This window comes from Podarcis gaigeae (assembly GCF_964106915.1).
Source record: "Podarcis gaigeae genome assembly, chromosome: 1".
Lineage (NCBI taxonomy): Eukaryota > Metazoa > Chordata > Lepidosauria > Squamata > Lacertidae > Podarcis > Podarcis gaigeae.
Window position 1 is genome coordinate 75,938,858 of NC_139678.1, and position 19,586 is coordinate 75,958,443.

The following is a 19,586-nucleotide window of genomic DNA, read 5'->3' on the forward strand; positions in this document are numbered from 1 at the left end:
CTAGTTCTGTTACAGTTAAATTTTATAGTGATGATCTGCATTGTCAATTCTGCTTCAGAAAATTAAATGCTGAAAACAAAGATTGTGATCAGAATTACCCAGAGCCACAACTAACACATTTTCTTTTCTTTTGCCACAGAGCGAAAATTTGTTTTTCATGTCACAAATTTGTTTTCTAGGTTTGTCTTTCAGCATTTCAGTTTTATCTTAACAGCATGTAAGTACACAAGTATCCATACTGCCAAATACAATCTTGGACTAACCACCACTACTTCTTGAGATTTCCCCTCTATGAGAATAAATTCCTAGGAGAAATCTACTCCAGGCCTTCAGCGCAAGCAACCAGCAAATTTGCTCTAAATCAAGCACAGCCTTGCAGAAACAGCCTGGAGATTCTTGGATAACTGTTAACATCAAACGAGGACATGCTTGCAGCCTACTGCCCCCTTCTGGCCCTCCTCAGAAACAAAACCACTCTGGCATACTACAGTACTGATTTGCGTTAGCACTCAAAGATCAAGGCAACAAACAGCAGGATATATAATCATTTGGCTAAACAAACCCTATGTTCACTTGCCTGAATTGAATTCTATTTTGTTGCTGACATTTGGTGGCCTTTGTTTTCAAACTGTCCTGCTAGAATCTAGTAGATGCTATCTTTCACACTCTATGAATTGCATCCATTTATAATCAATGTATTTATTGGAGCCGGCATGATAACTCTGAGCTGCCATACCTTCATACATGCATTACAATAGTGAATAAAAATATCTGTTATAAATTTAGAAAGCTCCTAATTGCACTATTCTATTTCCAGCTGTTGGGATCTGCAGCACGAATTTTAATTAATGACTAAATTAATGCTGCAGATATTAGCAGCAGGAAGCAGCTACATTATTCAAATAGACTTTGAAATGATCAGATTTTTATCTCCCAGAACAGCACTCAAATTAATATGAAAGTTGTCTTTGTTTTGTTGAAGAGACCAGAATTACACAAGAGGCTAGAGGAGGTCAGATGCTAAATATTTAAAAAGCAGGCTGAACTTGCAGCAACTACCATTTGATGCAGACTCCTCCTTAGTGATGGCACAAATTGCTCTTCCTCTATACAAGGACCAACTGCCGCTTCCTTCAGAAAATCAGAATATGTTCCAAGACTTCAAAGGCCAATTCTCATGCACATGTATGTTACTTCAGCTCAGTTTGACCCAGCATGTAAGCCTGCAGGAAGAAACCACTGGCAATGGTTTCCAGCTTGTGCAAAATATGCCTTGGTCTACAAAATTAGCAGACTGTGGTAAAATTCTAGAATCAACAGTACCTCTTTAAACTAAAGAATGCTATATTGGAATGCTCCCTTCAAAAACCACACTGCCCTTTGTCAGGGAGCAAAGATCTAGCCCATGTCAGCTTCCTACATGCAAATATTTATTACTACTACTCAAGAGGCGTAGCTAGGGGGAGGGGGAGCACTGGCCGCCACACTGTGGAGGGCTGCACTTACCGCGGGGCTTGCAGGCACCCGAGTCACACGTCTCTCCTGGAAGTGACACAGTGGCTCAGGCACCTGCAGGTTCAATGCTGCCTAAAGCAGCAGCATGGGGCTTGCATCTGCCCACTGCCTCTTCCTCAGCCGCCCTACAGCTGAGGGGGAGGTGGCGGCAAGTCTCCGCAAAGCATGCCCTGCCCCAACTCACCCCTCCCCTGGGTGCAGGGTGCACGCAACGCCCAGCACAGCCAAGCGGCTAGTCACGCTGCTGCTACTACAGTGGTATCTCTAGTTACAAACTTAATTTGTTCCGGAGGTCCGTTCTTAACCTGAAACTAGAGGCGTGGTTTCACTAATGGGGCCTCTTGCTGCCACTGCGCCGCCGGCACACGATTTTTGTTCTCATCCTGGGGCAAAGTTCTCAATTCGAGGTAACTCTTCCAGGTTAGTGGAGTTTGTAACCTGAAGCATTTGTAACCTGAGACGTTTGTAACTTGAGGTACCACTGTACTGCCATATAGAAAGGCATTCAAAAATACGATTCTCCTCTAGTACAAGTCCTGCTTGTGGGCTTCCCATAGACATCTGCCTGGCCACCGTGAGAACAGCTTGCTGGATTAGTTGGGCCTTTGTTCTGATACAGTTGGGCTCTTCTTATGTAAAGTGGTAATGGCTATTCTACCACTTAGGAACTTTTATCACTTAATTCTTCTGCACATGTAGATGCAGACCATGAGAGGTATATGCACATGAAGCTGCTAACTTTGCTCAAACTCTCCACCTCCTTTGTGATTAATAGATTATAGAACACCACACTGCATGCATAGCCTTCATAGAGACAGAAGAAGCAGGTAGCAAAGTAAAATATTATCACCCCCCCTCCCCATCTGCTGGTGCATTTCTGGTAGGACAGGACCCTTCTCCTTTCAGCTACCACGGACACCAACTGCCCTGTAAGGAAGAAGCAGCTACTGAGACAAAATGTCACTATCACTATAAAGTTAAATAGGACAGTTAAAAACCATACACTTCTATTTTTTAAAAAAATTATTTATTTTTAAATAAATATGTAAGTCACTCTTGGAGCGGTGTCACCTAAAGGTCAAAGGAAATGCTTTAGATAAATAAAATACACCTCACAATGTGGCTCCTGTCCCACTGACTCAGATGAATGTATGAACCGCTTTGATTAAAGTATTATAACTTATATGAAACTGGTGCCTGTGCTGGCTTTCATACTTGTGACTCATTGACTGATGTTATAAGCCCTATTTGGGCATTCTTTGTTCCTCTGTAGAACAAGGAGTGAGGCCTTGCTAAGTATTCCTTGGCATTGTTCCTCTGCAGCAAGGGAGCTTTCATTGAATGAAGGCAACACTAATCACATTTACCCAGCCTTTAGGAAGGTATTTGAAATCACCCATTAATGTAACACTTCCTACTTGGGATACCTCATTGATTTCATTCTCCATCTCAAGTACCCTATTTTGATACTGATACTACCACCGAGTGATTCTATGAAGGAGTCTACACCTCAGAAAATTTCTGATTTGTTGGACGTCTATGCCCTCTTTGTTATACAGAGCAACATGACTTCCAAAATGCCTTCCTTTAGAGAAAAGATGGGGAATTAGACTCACCAACAGGCTGGATGCGTAATACCATTTAAATCCTGGAGGCCAACTGACAGGTGGTCAGCCAAAGGCTACCCACCCTTTAAAGTCAATTTTCAGGTGCAGTTTGGAATCAAACCATGCCAGCAAACAAATCAGCACTGACAGTGAGCCCCCTCAGCTGTCCTATGCAGCTTGGTCCTCTGTGAGCTGGGGAAGATGAGCAAGGTTTGAGTAAAACAGTCCCATGGGCCCAAATGGGACCCATGCTCGGGCCTAACTAAGCCCATAGGGTGGAAGTTACCCCTTTATAGTGTTTGTACAGAAAGATAACCATGACCCACTGGTTCTCTCCACCAGGTTGCCATTATGTTCACTATATCTATGCTCTCCTTTAAAACCAAACACTCCAGCTCAGCTATTTGGTCCAGCAGGCTCCAGCATTAGTATATAAACAGTGTCTCTCATTGTGTGTTTTACCCGAGGGACCTTTAGCCTCTCTGAATTCTCCCTCTCGACTTCCATTGCATAGTTCTAACCCTCTCCAATTTGGACAATCATAAACATAATAAACGATTGGACTACATAACCTGTAGACTCCTTTCTAACTCTAAATATGCATAGAATTGCACTGTTAACCATGGCCAAAACAACACTGGCTTTCTATCACTCGTATTACTTCTTCCTTTAGCATGTGCTGATATTGCTACTTCTGGCCATTTATTCCCCAGCCCGACTAGTTTTATGGTAAACTCTTTATAGCGTTTTTCCCCTCTCCTGCACAGGAGCAGATGAACCAGCCATGCAATATAATTAGTGTTCTGGCCCATTCACTTGTGAGATTAGCGTGAGAGCTGAACGAAGCTATCCTATTCCTGTATACTGTAGATGCAGGGAGAGTGAGAGCGAGAGCGTGTGTGTGCGCGCCTCCGCCCCCCTAACTTCTCTCCTGGGCACGAACTTTGCGAAAAGACGGAGAGAGGTTTGGGGTGGAATAGTGCCAGCTGTTTTTAGTTGTAGAAAGTTTCGGGGGGGGTTATATTCACACACACAGGTACCCCTCACTTAGTCTGAAGCGATAGGGGCCAGAATTCTACCATCTCACTTTCCTGCGCGCGCAGGAAGAAAAGCGGCGACGGATGAAAGGTCGCGCGACCCTTCCGCTAGGACTAACGCGGCCACGCCCACCCGCACCCAGCCAGCCAATCAGGAGGTGCACGGGCGCGGTTGCGTCAACGGGTTCAGTGAAGCGGCAAGCCCTTAGCTTAAAGTCCGCTGTGGTGGGAAATGGCGGTGACTTTTTAATAAGCGGGGCGGGGCTAGTGACGTTAATAACGGCCCATTAAAGCAAAACGTTTCTAAAATATTCAGCCGCCCCTGCGGAGCCGTTTCTGTCATTCGGCACATCCTCGGCAACGGGCCCCAGATACTAAAGAAATCCGTCTGGGCGCGCACGCGCCTTAGACGGCAGCAGGCTCAGGGATTCCCATCGTGTGCGGCGAAAAGGGGATGAGAGGATAAAGGATGAGAGGCGAACGGAACCTCCTCTGGCCTGCGCCTGCGCGTGATCACGTAACGGTTCTTACGGCGGCGTCTACTGAGGGTGAGGGGCGGGGTGGGATCCTTCAGGCGCACGCGCAGTGCCGGATAGCGGTGGACTGGGGGCGTGGCCAGACGGTAAGGAAGGGGGAATCAGCTGACTCTGCCGCGTCGGATTGAGGGACGTTTCATCGGCGGAAGGAGGGACGACCACCCCGGTTTGAGGGAGGTGCCATGGCGACCACTGTTAGCACTCAGAGGGGCCCGGTGAGTACTGGCCGCTGCTGTGACTGTCGACGCGTCCCCCGGGCCCGCTCCCCGCTCCCCGCTCCTGACTCCGGGACCTTCTTCTCGAGGGTGTGGCGGGGGGGGGGGCGAGGAGGCGCCCCTGTCTGCCCCACGGAGGGTTAGGCCGACGGGTTCCGCTTACCTGCGTGGGCCGAGAGGCCCCCCTCAGCTCCCTTCAGGGCGGAGGAATGGGGCGGACCATGTGTCCGCTTCATTTCCCTCCGCCCGTCCGCACCTTGTGACACGCGCGAAAATGGTCTTGCCCCGTCGTCATGCCTCCTTCCTCACTCTTTCCCTCCTCTTCCTCCGCCTCCGTCTTAACCACGTCGGGTAAGTGGGCGAGCGAGGGAAGGGAATGCGAGAAACAGCCAGGCCGAACTAAGGAAAGCCCGTTTTAAAAGAAGAGGACGGTTTTCCGTCATTCCTCACATCGGTATGTAATTCTGTCCTTGGCAGTGTAGTGTGTAAGCTGCAAATAGGAGCTTCTCTCGGCTGGGGGGCGCGTATTTGCAAAAACGAAACTTGCACAAACTTTGGTACGTATTTGAAATCCACGCTTTCCCCCCTCTTGACCTAAAAGAGCTGAGAAAGTCCTAGCGCAGCGTACCGGCTTTTTAAACAGAGAGTGGCTTCGTGGAAGGCTCCAAAAGAGTCTGTTATGTTTATGAATGTAGGTCTGTATTTGTGCAAAAGGACACGTGGATTTTCCTGTAAGGGAGCTTTATTTATTCTGACATACACGTCAGAAGTGGATGAGCATCTTGAAAGCTTGCGTTATAAGGTCTGCATACCGGTACTGGCTTTCCCCTTTGCAGAAGATTTAACACAAACTTATTAAGTACTACCAATTGCAAATTATAGTCGTCCTTCTTAAAAAAGAAAAGTAACCAGGAAGAAGGGTTTAACATTCAAACGTTTTAAATAAATACATAATAATTTAAGTTTAAAAAAGCATTTTTGAAGAAGTCTTGGCCTGTAACCTATAGGACATTTCATTACATAGTGAATACATAGTATGTGAATTGGCCTTTGCCCATGTACACAATGAAGTACTTCTAACTTTCACTTCCACAGGCATTTCAGAAGTTGTGGCTTGACAAAATACTTAAGATTATAGAGGCTAGTCAGCCATCTTCTGTTTTCTATCAGTCCTGTTCTCTTGTAGATCTCTGATTTGCTCCTTGATTTTCTTTCTAATTCTTATCTGTGCCCGGGAGTTAGCACTAAAGGGGCTTGTATTTGCATGTTGGCTAATTTGACATTTTTGAAATTACAGGGAATTATATACAAATGAAGTGCAAATAAAATCACATAGTAGGGGTTATACAGCAATACATACATATATTCTTCAGGGGTGTTTGTGAGAATACAGCATTTTAGTATTTTTATTTTTTCCAGTGATATCAGTATTGTTATTGTCTGTAGCCAAAATAATCTTTTAATAATCCCTCCCACTTTACAATTTTTTCTTTGCTGAGTAGAAGACCTGCTTGCCTTGCATTTCCTCTCCACTATTCAAACCATTGTATTTAGTCTCCTTGGATTACTTGATTCTGTATTTGATACAAAAAATTCTAAGGCTCTTGTCTGGATCATATTTTCATGTCTTGACAGATTTTTGGTGCAGAGGGAGACTTGAGACAGTGATGCATAAGCATTCTATTCTGCCAGGTGGCTGCAGTGCCAAAACAAGTACTGCCAGTTCCTCTTATATTTTAGAAGGCAGTTTCTAGAAGTGTAGTGTAACCACATAGCCACTGAAGGATGCTAAAGAGCTAAGTTTTTCTTTTCATTACAAAGCTGTGATGGTGTCTTCTGCCCTAGAGGAAATCTGTATTTAAAAGGTGATGTATTACTGACAGTTCACATATATGGAATTCCAACACATTATTTGGGCTACTCTGGCCACAGTTTTACATTTTTCTTATTGTTTTAATAAAAAAATTATTAATTTTTTTAAATGCCAAAACTGAAATCTTACCAGTGTACTGTGTACAGACAACTGTATAGGTCAGATTTGCCTGCGGGTTATCTCCCTTGATGAATTATTTCTTGGTGTCAACAGTAGTAGCCATTCAAATACTTTGTCAAGAACTGAGCTGTAAATGTGATGGGTTTAAACAATTTTTGTTCACAGTAGTTGAACTTGAAGAGGAAAGAAGGTTATAGACTCTGTCTATAAGTCCGTCTGTCCCTGATCAGCTCATGTAGGCTTCTCCTTACAAACAAATAACTGTAGACAATTTTGGCAGCAAATAGCCCCAGATGAAGGATAGCCAATCTGCATTTTTAGGGGTTGCTTTGTTCTCTACACTTTAGTCTGAAGGCCAGAACTATTTGACCCATTACAGATAGAATTGGCAGAAAGGCCTTTGTATTTACATGCTTGTAGAGTATTAGACCTGTTATTTTTTGGAAGGCTGATGAATGACTGCTTCCTCCTAGATTACATCAAAACGCAGGTTAGCAGTGACCCATTGCTTTTCCAGAATGTGCATGATAGTGCTGCAATTTAAACTCTGTGGAAAGCAATATATTGTATTCATGACAGTTTCTTCCTTTGTGCATGCTTCCACTTAAGAGAAAACAATCTCTTAACACATTTTTACTAAAACTTAATATAGCATTCCAGGGCACAAATACAGTTGCTTCCACCACTAGTATTACTGTCTACACCTGTTCTTGATGACCCACCCTCAGTTAAAAATTCCTTACCATGCCCCAAATCCTGTTGAGTTCAGTGAGATTCATATATGGAGTATGTACTGTCAAATGCACAAGCCAAAGCACACATTGGAAACAATGACTCAAATTACAAGCTGTGGCTAAGTTCATAATAGTTTTGGTTTACAATCTCTCAGTATTACTTCATGGATGTTATCTTGTCTCTTGAAAATGTCATTAGTGTGAGAAGCAAACACTAAGGTGATTGAGCAGGTGGTTGCTGAACAACTCCAAGCATGCCTGGAGGATGTGGACCATTTGGAGCCCATCCAGTCTGGATTCAGGACTCATTATGGGACTGAAACTGCCTTGGTCGTGCTGGTCGATAATCTCTGACGGGTCCCCAGGCTAGGGACAGAGGTGAAAGCTGTTTCCTAGTTCTGCTGGATCTCTCAGTGGCCTTTGATACCATCGGCCATGACATAAAAATAAACTTTGCCCTGTTGTTTAAGCCTCTTTCCTCCCATTTCCCCTTTTGTGTCTGCATCTCCCTTGTGTCTGTCTCCCTTCTCATCTCTATATACTGTAGTTCCATCCTTACTTAAGACATTGTGATATCTCAAAATCACAGTGTTTATCTGGTGATATATCATGATACTGAAAAGCAGATATCACCCAGCCCTACTTTTTACACAGGTTATTTTTTAATTTTTGTTTTAATAAATAACGTGAATAGTCTGGCCATCTTTTAAAAATCTTGTTCTTGGCTAGGAGGGCAGTGTTTTGAGTTCTGTTTTGTTTTTGTACCTCCCTTTCTTTACATCATAACTTTGTGTTTCAGTTTTTACCTTCTTTATTGTGCACCATCCTGAGTATGCTGTGGGATGACCTGCAAATGTAATAAAATTTGAATTGGTGCCATTTCAGAAGGTGTAAAGTATGATACATCTGATCATAGCAGCTCCTTTTAAAACCAGTAGTGCAGCTACAGTGACAGCAAAGGTTTATACTCAATTATCTGGGAGAAATAAGCCAGAGTTCAGTGGGGATTGCATTCAAATAAGTGTGAGGTTTTAGCTTTATTGCTTGCAAAATTACCACCAGAAAGTGATGGACAGCTGAATAATGCATAAACGAATGAGGCATGCCTCAGTATGAGTAAGTCTTGAGATTTGCACTGACATAACACTAACTGGAAGATTCCATTTTATATCCTTTCAAAGCATCACTGGGGGAATTTAATAAAACCTTACTGAACATGTAAGTCTATTCTTTCTTAACTGGAGGAAGGTATTTGCTATTCCTATGAACAATACACTAAATCAACTCAGAATTACCTTAACAGCACAATCCTATGCATGTCTACACAGAAATAAGTCTTAGTGAATTAAATGGGACTTACTCTCAAAAGTGTGCAAAGGATTGCAGACTAAATCGCTAGTCCAGTGTTTTTCAACCAGTGTGCCATGGCACTCTGGGGTACCTTGAATGATGGTCAGAGGTGTTGCGAGCAACACTGGCCTCTTTCCTTCCCTCTGATGCCCTCTTGTGTCTCTGCCTCCCAAAGGCTTGCACAGCTGTTTGTTGCAGCAGCCCTGACTACAAGCTCCATGGGTTAATGGTGCCTCGGGGGCTGGCCAGGAGGTGCTGGTTGCCAGGAGCTGAGGTGGCCTCGGAGTAAGCAGACAAGTGGGCAAGGGAGCCCAGCCAGCTAGCCCACCAGCCCTTGCTGTTGGGAATGGACAGACAAGTGGGAGACAGGCAGGCACTGTGCTGGGCTTTTATTTGTTTGCTGTGTGAAAGGCCTGCCTTGGACCTGAGTGCCTGGTGCTGAAGGGGAGCCTTTCTGCCACGCAGGTCTGGCAGCACCCGTTGCTTCCTCCCAAGGTAAGGTGTTGGCCTCATGTTCAACTTTGGCCAGTTTCTGGTTGGGGTGGGGGCAGCTCAGAGACCAAGGGAAGAGGAGAGGAAGCTGAGGGAACAGTCCACAAGGTAGGGTGTTTGAAAAATGATGAAAGGCTGACAGCTCTGCAGGCAAGGGGTGACATAACTCGGCTCCCGAACCCCACAAGGATGCCGCAGAAAGAATGTACTTAGTAAAGGGAGTCGTGAACTCAAAAGGGTTGAAAACCTCTGCTCTAGTCAATTGGCTAACCTTCACTTGCATTTGACCTTAATTTTGTGTCACCTTCCAATATGGATATATAGCATTAATTTATTTTTGGAGCATCTACTCCACCCTACCTGAACTTCACAGGATTTCAGTAGGCAAGGGATGGGGAGACCTATCCAGAATTGTTTAGAATATTCATAGCAAATTAACTGCTATGCATTCTTCTTCAAGATTAGATTACCTGCTTCATTCAGGTATCTTCCATTTACTTCTTGGTTGCCCATCAAATGGCCTAATGACATTGCAGAAAAAGCTTCTCCCACCTCCATTTTTTCTCTTGATCATTTGACAAAAGCATGAGAGGCCTCCTTCATAAATAATACATAACATTTGCATAGTGTTCCTTGTGTTCATAGCACTTCATATGCCTTATCTAGTTATCCTTACAACGGGTAAGTCACTGTAACCATCTCTACCATATTGTAGGGTGGGAGAGGGACTTCTCCTGGGATCATATCCATTCCTTAGCCCATCTACACTCTAGGTCAGGCATAGGCAAACTTGGCCCTCCAGATGTTTTTGGCCTACAACTCCCATCATCCCTAGCTAACAGGACCAGTGGTCAGGGATGATGGGAGTTATAGTTCCAAAACATCTGGAGGGTCGAGTTTGCCTATGCCTGCTCTAGGTTCTAGTCTAAGCAGTTCATAGCAGAGGTAAGGCTTTATTGAGTGGCCTCTAGGAATGGAGTTCACAATTATGTACCCTTTTGTGCATTTTCTCATGGTGTTGTTGCATACACTGTTAGTTCTGGTCCTCAACTCATAAAATATACATCAGCTCTACCTGCACTTGCATTTTGCGAAAAGGACATAATTGACTTCAAGAACTCCTTCAAATTTTTCTATTTGTATTTCCTACTGTTGATCATTGCCCACTATAACTAAGTATCCGTTGGCGTGCCCCTGGGGGGTATTGTAATTTGTTTGTCTTGTATCTTTGTTCTTATTTTGGTGAAATGCCGATAGGGCAGCACTCCTGTCTCTTTCAGACCACACCAAATTGGGAGGGATAGCTATTGCCACAGAATAGGGATTCACGATTGCCATAACAAATTGGAGAACTGGGCAAAAACTAACAAAATGAATTTCAGTAGGGACAAATGTAAGGCCCTACACTTTGGCAGATTGCCTGTGGGGAGTCCCTTCCAAATCTACAATTCTATGATTCTATGATTTTACAGTTTTCACACTTAAAATCAAGTGTACCTATCTAGGCTTGTTTATAGTACAGTATAAGCTGTTCTGTTTTGGTAACAGGGATGGGTTATGAATTTCTTGTTGATACCCTTGTGGATTGTGAAGTATCTTCGCTTACATCCTTTAGCCTTGTAGTGATTTAGTTTCTAGCAGTGAGCAAGAGAATTACTTTGTTTACTTGCAGACTGTTACATTATTTGTTCTAACTCAACCACTGTAACTATAACTTCAGCTTTCATTTTGAAAGCGATTTAAAATGTATCCTATACTCAGAGACAGTAGTGAAATTTGTCCCCAAATGCTATCAATTAATTGAACATTAAAACCCCCAATAAATGTCAGACACTTTTGTAGCCTGGGGGCCTTTGCAAAATCTGTTGCATCTCTTCTGTAGCATAGATAATGTCTTAATGGACAAAAAGCATATCTTAAGATATCAAAAAGGTAAAGCAAATTGTTGTACTGGAAACTTCACTGCACTGCCCTAAGCCTTATTCTTTATGTAACTAATGCATTTGAAGTAAATCTAGAGAATATTCATACATTTCACATACACACAGTTTGAACCTTAGGACCAGTTCACACAGGACAGTCAGTTTTGGAGTGTGTAGGACTTCCTTCAGGCTATGGTGGGCTTGCAGAGAGGATGCTGTTTGCCTTAGCTGGTACCTTCTCATAGCTGTACATGCAGCCACCGGTGATGGTGCTTTAGCAACTGCCACCTTCAAGGAAATAACAATGTCAATACAAGGTATTCATTCATTCAAATGATATTCCTGTGCAAGTGTAGCATTTCACTTCATGTTAACTTTTAGTTTTTCTTATTTTGTTTTATTGTTGTGGTTATTATTTATTCAATTTGTATACTGCCCTTCATCTGAAGATCCCAGGGCAGTTCACAACAGAAAATCAAAAAATGAGAATACCAGAAACATATTAAAACAAAAACCAAACCAAGAACTCCCCTTCCCACAAACACATATAAAAAGCCATGGAATGTAGGCGTTCCGGACAAGTGGAATAGACCACAGCAGCTCCCCCTCCTCGACCCTCAAGTCTGCCCTGATGCTGCACTGACTATCCAGGTGGGCACAGCTGCATGAGACCAACTCAACTCTGCTCACCCATGCAGGTCACAGTCATACAGACCAGATCAGCCTCCTCATCCACAGTCAAATCATGTATAAATGAGATCTTACTCAGTTGACCTGGCATTCAGCAACAGCAGCTGCAGACCCGAGGACTGACTGAGAGGACAACTCCCCTGGTTAGAAGAGGGGATTGCGTGGCGATACCCGCCCCCTCCCACAGATGAAGTAAATAAAGACACCGGACACCAGAATTAAGGTTGATGGGCGAAAATGGCCACAACTTTATTGATTACAGGTAAGAGCGGTATTGGCCTTAGGCATTGGCCCCTAACAGACTATCCGGTCTAACCGGGGAGGGTTAATCACCAACAGGGGGAGCCCCCCAGATGTACATCCGTAGGTGCTCCCCAAGGGGTTACCGCTCGGGAGCGCGCTTTAGGCCCTAGCCTCTGTAGGTTTCGGACGAGGCGACGCCCCCCGGAGTCCTTTAACGAACTACCCTCCAAGCATTGGGGGAGGTGATGGCGATCCTCCCCCCCGACCTCATTTGCATAACAATTACCCTGGCCAATGCCTAACCGCCAAAACCAAAGAGTTGTGACGTTTTGCTACGAGGTAGGCGAAAAAACCAAGTGGCTTCAAAATTCAGCCAATTAGCCAAATGGAAAAATTCCTACCAGGCCCCTTGCAGCGACCAGCCGAAGCCCATAGCAAAGTCCACATGCCTGCCTAAAGGGTGGGGGGTGGGTGGGAAATCGCGGCTGCTGCAGAGGAGGAAAAGGGGTGAGCCCGGGTCGCCCTGGCCTTAAGTGCCCCCTGGTAGCCCCGCCCCCCGCGCCAGCCATTGGCTGGCACTCCCAGAATTGAATATTGATGAGTTCCCTGACTCTCGCGGGGACGAGCCAGCCCCGCGATAGTGCGGGTGGGGGGCGCGCGCCCGCAACCCCACCCCCTCCGTAGTTCGGGAGTGGCTTTGGCACATGGCACAGTCACTAACTGCCACGTTTCTATTACCTAGCCTGTCCTGTCTCCCACAACCCCTACCCTGAACCACTGTGATTGCCCCCCCCGCCCCATTCTTCCCAACTAATCTCTTCCCAGGCACATCCCATGTCTTTCAGTTAAAAGCAACAAAACCCCAAATTTAAACCAAGTTAAAAAGTAGTTGAAAACCATTTAAAACAACTCGAGTAATAATAATAACAAGACCCACTAAGCAATACCCAACCCAAGAGCCCATTCAGGTGTCTCAGCTTTTGTTCTGCAGTTAGTCTGGGCCATACCCTCCTAGGCTTGGCAGAAGAGGCCTGCAAGGCAGGGAGCAGTTCCCCCAAGACCCACAGCCAATATGGCCTTTGAAGGTATATTGCCTTCAAAGGCAGTTAATCTGACAACCATTTTTCCTCTTCTGTAATGATACTTTCCCCCATTGCTAGGCAAGGACAGTCTGCTTTGGAAATGCATTGTGTGGGAATTCAGAATTCTTTGAGATCAGTTTGCTTATCTGTAATGGCACTATACTATTTCATGTGGATTTTAGCTTATTTCAAAAAGTATGTGGGGGTTGACAGTGCAAAACTACCCATAAAAAGGGTTATTTTAGAAGAAATAATATGGTCAAAAGATTTTTAAAAATCTTGTACAGTACCTTTAAATAACAAGACTATGTTTGCACTTCTCTGCAGCTGTGAGTGAACAAATAGTTGAGCTTTGCGGTTCTCATGAACTGGCTCTAATTAGCATACCAAACAGATTTTGAGATGGATATACTCCTTTACGTGCCTTTCTAAACTGTTCTTAAAATAAATACTTGTAGTTTGTGGCTTCATTAACAATCTAACAATTACATGTATTACAGATAACCCAGTTCCACAAACGTAAGAGATGGAAATACATACAAGATGTTTCTAGTTCTAACTAATAGGTGAGGGAAATGCCTTTCATGTAAATGACAGCACAAATGCTATTTTTACAACTCAAGTAACATAGCTTTGAAAAAAACATAGTTCCCTCATGCATTTAAAGTATGAGATTGGAGACATCCAATGTAGACTGCAGGTTTGGAGCCTTAGTACTAATCTATAAATGTCTACTCAGAACCCTACATTCACCAACTGGAGCCGGGTGCAGATTTGTGGCAGGGTGGGGGACATACACTTAGAACTGAGCTAGAGTGTGTCGAAGCCCATTCTCAATCAAGGAAGTTGTTTTTAGTAGCAGAACTGAGCCATTACACATAAAAATCCATTCCTAGTTTCTCCTCCTCCTTGCCCAAGATTTCTTCACTTCAGCAAACAAATTTAAGGGGGTTCCTTTTTTGTTACAGTTGTTTAAAGTGATGGGAGATTAAGCTTTTATACTTACGCTGCCAGTCACCCACATGTTAGGTAATAGAGCCTCATCTATCTTCTGCCCACCTTGATATAAGGTGCTGCTTTCAATTCTCTGCAATTTTCAGAGAACTCTGGGGAATCTCTCTGCTGCTGTGCGCCCTGCTGTGCCAGAGGGACAGGGACAGTTTCGCCTGGGGAGTAGATTTATGGAGGCTTAAACTGAGAAGACTTGTAAAGTCTGCTTTTCTAGTTTTTATCTCTGTACGTTGCTAGACAGGTACACTCTGTATAATCTCTGCTGCTTTTTGGTTGAAGTTACTGTTTGGTGTTTTGTTTTTTTAAGCATGTATGCATGCTTCAGTTGGAGCTTAGAAAAAAACTTGGCTTGAAAGCTCTTTAAAAACAAAGTTCATTGCTCGTATTTAGAACTTCAAAAAAATATCCTGCTGTGCTCTTGTGTTCAGCTAGTGGAGTGAGAAGGCACTCAGCTTTTTAGGATAATAGGTAAATTGTAAGTTTAGAAAATAGTAGAGGTATGTGGCTCGGGGGATGTATTAGTAGTCTGTGTTACAGGCACATTCAATAAGTATTAATAGGATTTATATTTTACATAATACTAGCAATGCAGTTGGGGCATGCAATCCAATAAACAGAACCCTCTCAAAATACAGAATAGGGTGGTTTTGAGATAATAAGGAAAGAGTTGTAGTGTACAGAAGAGGACTTCTTTTGTGCATCATAGATCCGGTTTTGAATGTGTGCACAAACAATCAGTATAAAAATAGTATAAAAAAATATAAATACAAGTTAAGTAAAGCAACTTTACAGAAGCATATTTTCCTTCCTGTTCTATCCTACCCCCATCCCCAACCTGGGCAGCCATCTGGGTAATGGTGGTTGGGGCTGAAGAGGTGCTATTCAGGAAGGATGGTCCAAATCAGATAGAAGTCTGCCTGATTTTGGACAATTTTCCCCTCCTTCAGCAGCCTCCTTCAATTAACTTAACATTAGGCTGTTTAGGATCCAAGCTTTTGTTGTTGTCTTGAATGATCTTACTGTGTTCAAATATCATGTTTCTTTAGTGTTATGCAAAAACAAGTGAAAGTTTTATAAATAAATAAATAAATAAAGGATTCTCCTAAGTTGTATCCTATATCAGTTGTCAAATTCAGAAGATTCAGTTTTGGTTATAATCAAAGATATTGTGATGTTCAGATTTTGTGCACTTTAACAGTAGCCTATTATTATCATTAAAAATACGCTTATATAGCACTTCATGTCACAAGTGACTTCAAAGCTATTTACAGTTTAAAAAACATTATAAATCACAGAACAACATTAAGGGAGCAGTAAAAGAAAGAATCGAACCTTAAACCAGTTACATAATGTTGACAACACTCCACTTACTTTATTTATCCTATAATATAAGTTAGTATCACCCCAAGCTTGCAGGTAAGGAACAGAGATGGAGAGATAGTGACTTGCCTAAAGGTAATTGCAGGGGTAAAATTTGATCCAAAGGTTAACTCATAGCTCAGGGGGCTATGCAGTTGTGGTGTCCTGCTTCCAGAATGGACTTAAGCTCGCACAAACTTCTTCACCCTGCAGCCGTCAGCAACCTCCCAACCAACATTTTGCTGGCACAATATTGGTTTCCACCCTTTGTCTCTTACCCAGTGTACTGTACCAACTCTATAGCACTGTGTACTTTTTGGGCCTTTTGTTGAATTCCTGGTTCTCATTTTTGATAGGGTCCCCCCCACCTTTTAATATGGATCTTTACTTTTTCCATTGTATTTTTCATAATTGTAAATTAATTATGTTATACACTGTCAATATTGAAGAATCTTAACTTTGATGGACTTTTGTGGTACAACTTCCAAACCGCAGTTTTTGACAAACAGCATCTAGTCTATGAATCTTATGTAGAAGCCAATTTCTTAAGTGGGCTAGCTTGTTTTTGCTTATTAGGAAAATCAGTGTGTGTGTTAAAGACTATTTGGACTGCTGGATGGGGGTAACACCATTGGTATTGCCATTTTTTGATGGAATTAAAAACTTGGTGGATCAGAGAAATGCTGTGGACATAGTGTATCTTGATTTCAGTAAGGCTTTTGAAAAAGTACCCCATGATATTCTTGTGAGGAAGCTGGTAAAATGTGGGTTGAACAAGGTAACTGTTAGGTGGATTTATAGCTGGTTGACTGACCAAAAACCCAAAGAGAACTCATTAATGGTTCCTCGTCATCCTGGAAAAAAAGTGAAAAGTGGGGTGCTGCAGCATTCTGTCCTGGGTCTGTTGTTCAGCTTGGATGAAGGAATTGAGGGGGTGCTCATCAAATTTGCTGATGACACTAAACTGGGAAGGGTAGCTAAAGCAGCAGAAGACAGAATCAGAATTCAAAATGACCTTAACAGATTGGAGAACTGAGCGCAAGCTAACAAAATGAATTTCAGTAGGGACAGATGTAACTTTGGACGGAAGAACCAGATGCACTAATATAGGATGGGGGACACCTGGCTTACTAGCAGTACATGTGAAAAGGATCTAGGGGTCTTGGTGGACCACAAGCTTAACATGGGTCAATAGTGTGATGCTGCAGCAAAAAAAAGCTAATGCTGTTTTGGCCTGCATCAACAGAAGTATAGTGTCCAGATCAAGGGAAGTAATAGTACCACTGCATTCTGCCTTAGTCAGACCACACTTGGAATACTGTGTCCAGTTCTGGGCACCATAATTTAAGAAGGATGTTGACAAGCTGGAACATGTACAGACGAGGGCAACCAAGATGATCAAGGGTCTGGAAACTAAACCTTATGAGGAACACTTGAAGGAGCTGGGTATGCTTAGCCTGAAAAAGAGGAGACTAAGAGGAGATATGATAGCTTAAGGGCTGTCACATGATGGGGGATCATGCTTGTTTTCTCCTGCTCAGGAAGGTAGGACTCGAACCAATGGCTTCAAGTTGCATGAAAGGAGATTCTGACTAAACATTCTGAAAAACTTTCTGACACTAAGAGCTGTTCATCGGTGGAACAGACTCCCACAAGAGGTGGTGGACTCTCCTTCCTTGGAGGTTTTTAAACAGAGATTGGATGGCCATGTGTCATGGATGCTTTAGCTGAGATTCCTGCATTGCAGGGGGTTGGACCAGATTTCCCTTGATGTCCCTTCCAACTCTAAGATTCTGTGATAGTTGTGACCTATAATTTGTTTTTCTGCCTTGTGTGTAAAACCAATTGAGAGTGCATTTCATTCTGGTTCTCAAGCATAAATACAAGTTTCCCTCCTGCATACTGCTTAAATGTCTGTGCAGTATCGTACAGAGGTTTTACAAGTTACTTCTGTCCTCTCTCTGAAACTGAACTGAGAGGTGAGTAACATGAAACAGAGGATGAAAGTGTTTTTAAAGTAGACATTTTTGCAGAGCAAATGATCATATAGAGCAATTTGGACTTGTTATTTATATAACTTAAGGTGATAATTTTGATAATACTGTGTAACTAAGATAAGACTGTCTTATTTTACAAGTTTGTAACCAGAATAGGTCTTTCCTTACACAACTTTACAATATGTTTTAAAAAATAAATGTTCATTTTATTTTAAATTGATAGACATTTTTCTTCATCTTTATTCTTAACATTAGTTTCTAGTCTGAAGCATTTGCATATTGTAGGACAGTATTCTTATTTAGCAGAATCATCAGAAAACAAGATGTTCTAGATCCAGCTGTTTGGCAGGCAGTAAAGAGTGATATGGAGTTAATGCAGGACAATTTGTCAGTGGTCTGTTTCCAAGAATGATTCAAAGTGGTGATTTTAACTTTTAAAGCCCAAGGAGCTTGAGGCCTGGATATCTTAAGTACCAATCCCCCCTCCCCCCACAAGCCTCCCCATGCATTAAGATCTGTCTTGGAGGCTCTTCTCTGGATACCATAGGTAAGAGAGATGGTGACTGGAGATATGGCCATTTCAGTAGTGCTGTCCTGACTTTTGATTTTGTCCTTGGTGAAGGTTTATTTAGCACAGGAAAAACTCATTTCCTGGTTATGATGTTTGCAGTTCTTGCATTATGTCTTATTTTGTTATTGTGTTCTAAACTGATTTTACTGCTTGCGAATTTTAACTGGTTTTGTAAATGAGTTGCTCTGGGAATTCTCTGGATTAAAAAATACATATGTTCAGATAAACTTTAGTTTTTCAGACACTTTTCTAGGGACAATGAAAGGCATACTAGTAATGGATGAGGAATTCAATACTATGCTGCTAGTGATATAGTTGGTCATAGTGTCAATGTTAACTGCCAGGGGAAGTTGAGGAAAATCACTTGCAAAAATGTTTCCTTTAAAGGCAAGAATGCTTTTTCCATTACAGAATCCACAACATATTGAGATGTCTTTGTATGTTACTTGGGGGTTTTTCATGCTTAGCTGTGATATTCTTGATACTCTTGAAGGAGCCCTAAACTAGTCTTTGTAGGACAGCAGTATTCCTCCTCTTGAAACTTCTTCAGTGCATTTCAGCTCCTACCAGCTGCATTTAATTTTGCTGCGGGTCCGGAGGCAGAAGCAGGAGCTGCTGCTTCTGCTAATTAAATTTTGTGTTAACTCCTACACTCCAAAGATGTTATCTTGGAGAACATGAGTAGCTCTCTGCCATATTAAAAAACTGTAGCCCAAGGCCTATATATCCCTGGAAACGATGCTATTTATGAAGACATGTATTTGAGTTGAGAATTCTAGGGTAGGGTTGCCGTATTTCAGAAAGTAAAAACCAGGGCACCGAAGGTTGTTGAGCTTGCCTGTTACGATTGTCTTTTGTTAGAATCCCTAACATGTTACCTCATTTAGTATAGCAAAAGACTGGTACAGTGTTAAAGTAGGCTTTACCTATGATCTACAGTTTTAGAACTCTTGGCATTGTGGAATATTAAATAAGCACAGTTTTCTACCTTTCCTTTATGTAGGAATCTTGCTCATGTGGCTACTTCAACCCTTGTTTCTAAATTTACTCTGTAATCAGAATCTCGAATTTCATAAATGTTGGTATGCCAATGAGCAGGAGTATTGCAGAATAAAGTTTCATATGAAAAAAGGGGTTGAAATTTTGGTGCACATTTGTTTGCATAATTTTCACAAAAGTAAACATATACTGTAATCCTTCACTGTATTCCCCCCCCCCCAATAGTAAACACT

General features: G+C 42.6%; 2 protein-coding genes across 9 annotated transcripts in view; one reads left to right on the forward strand and one right to left on the reverse strand.

Annotated features, from left to right (window-relative positions):
- LOC310837332 (uncharacterized protein) overlaps nucleotides 1-5,159 on the reverse strand; it is a gene marked incomplete at its 5' end in the record, with an annotated part of 31,633 nt that extends 26,474 nt beyond the window's left edge. For 2 of the 5 annotated variants that reach the window (XR_014560502.1, XR_014560503.1), the window contains one exon: nucleotides 5,074-5,159. Coding sequence is in view for 2 of the 5 variants with exons in the window: in XM_083723745.1 (XP_083579871.1) it covers nucleotides 5,074-5,146 (73 nt within the window). Of the gene's footprint in view, nucleotides 1-1,059; nucleotides 2,443-3,131; nucleotides 3,296-4,169; nucleotides 4,206-5,073 lie in introns of those variants that run through there. The other 3 variants (XM_083723746.1, XM_083723745.1, XM_083723744.1) reach the window with 3 other exon arrangements.
- TOLLIP (toll interacting protein) overlaps nucleotides 4,329-19,586 on the forward strand; it is a 33,083-nt gene continuing 17,825 nt past the window's right edge. Inside the window, exon 1 of one of the 4 annotated variants that reach the window (XM_083723531.1) lies at nucleotides 4,329-4,910. In XM_083723531.1, the coding sequence (XP_083579657.1) occupies nucleotides 4,878-4,910 (33 nt within the window). In that variant the 5' untranslated portion in view covers nucleotides 4,329-4,877. Of the gene's footprint in view, nucleotides 5,365-19,586 lie in introns of all 4 variants that reach the window. The other 3 variants (XM_083723530.1, XM_083723533.1, XM_083723532.1) reach the window with 3 other exon arrangements.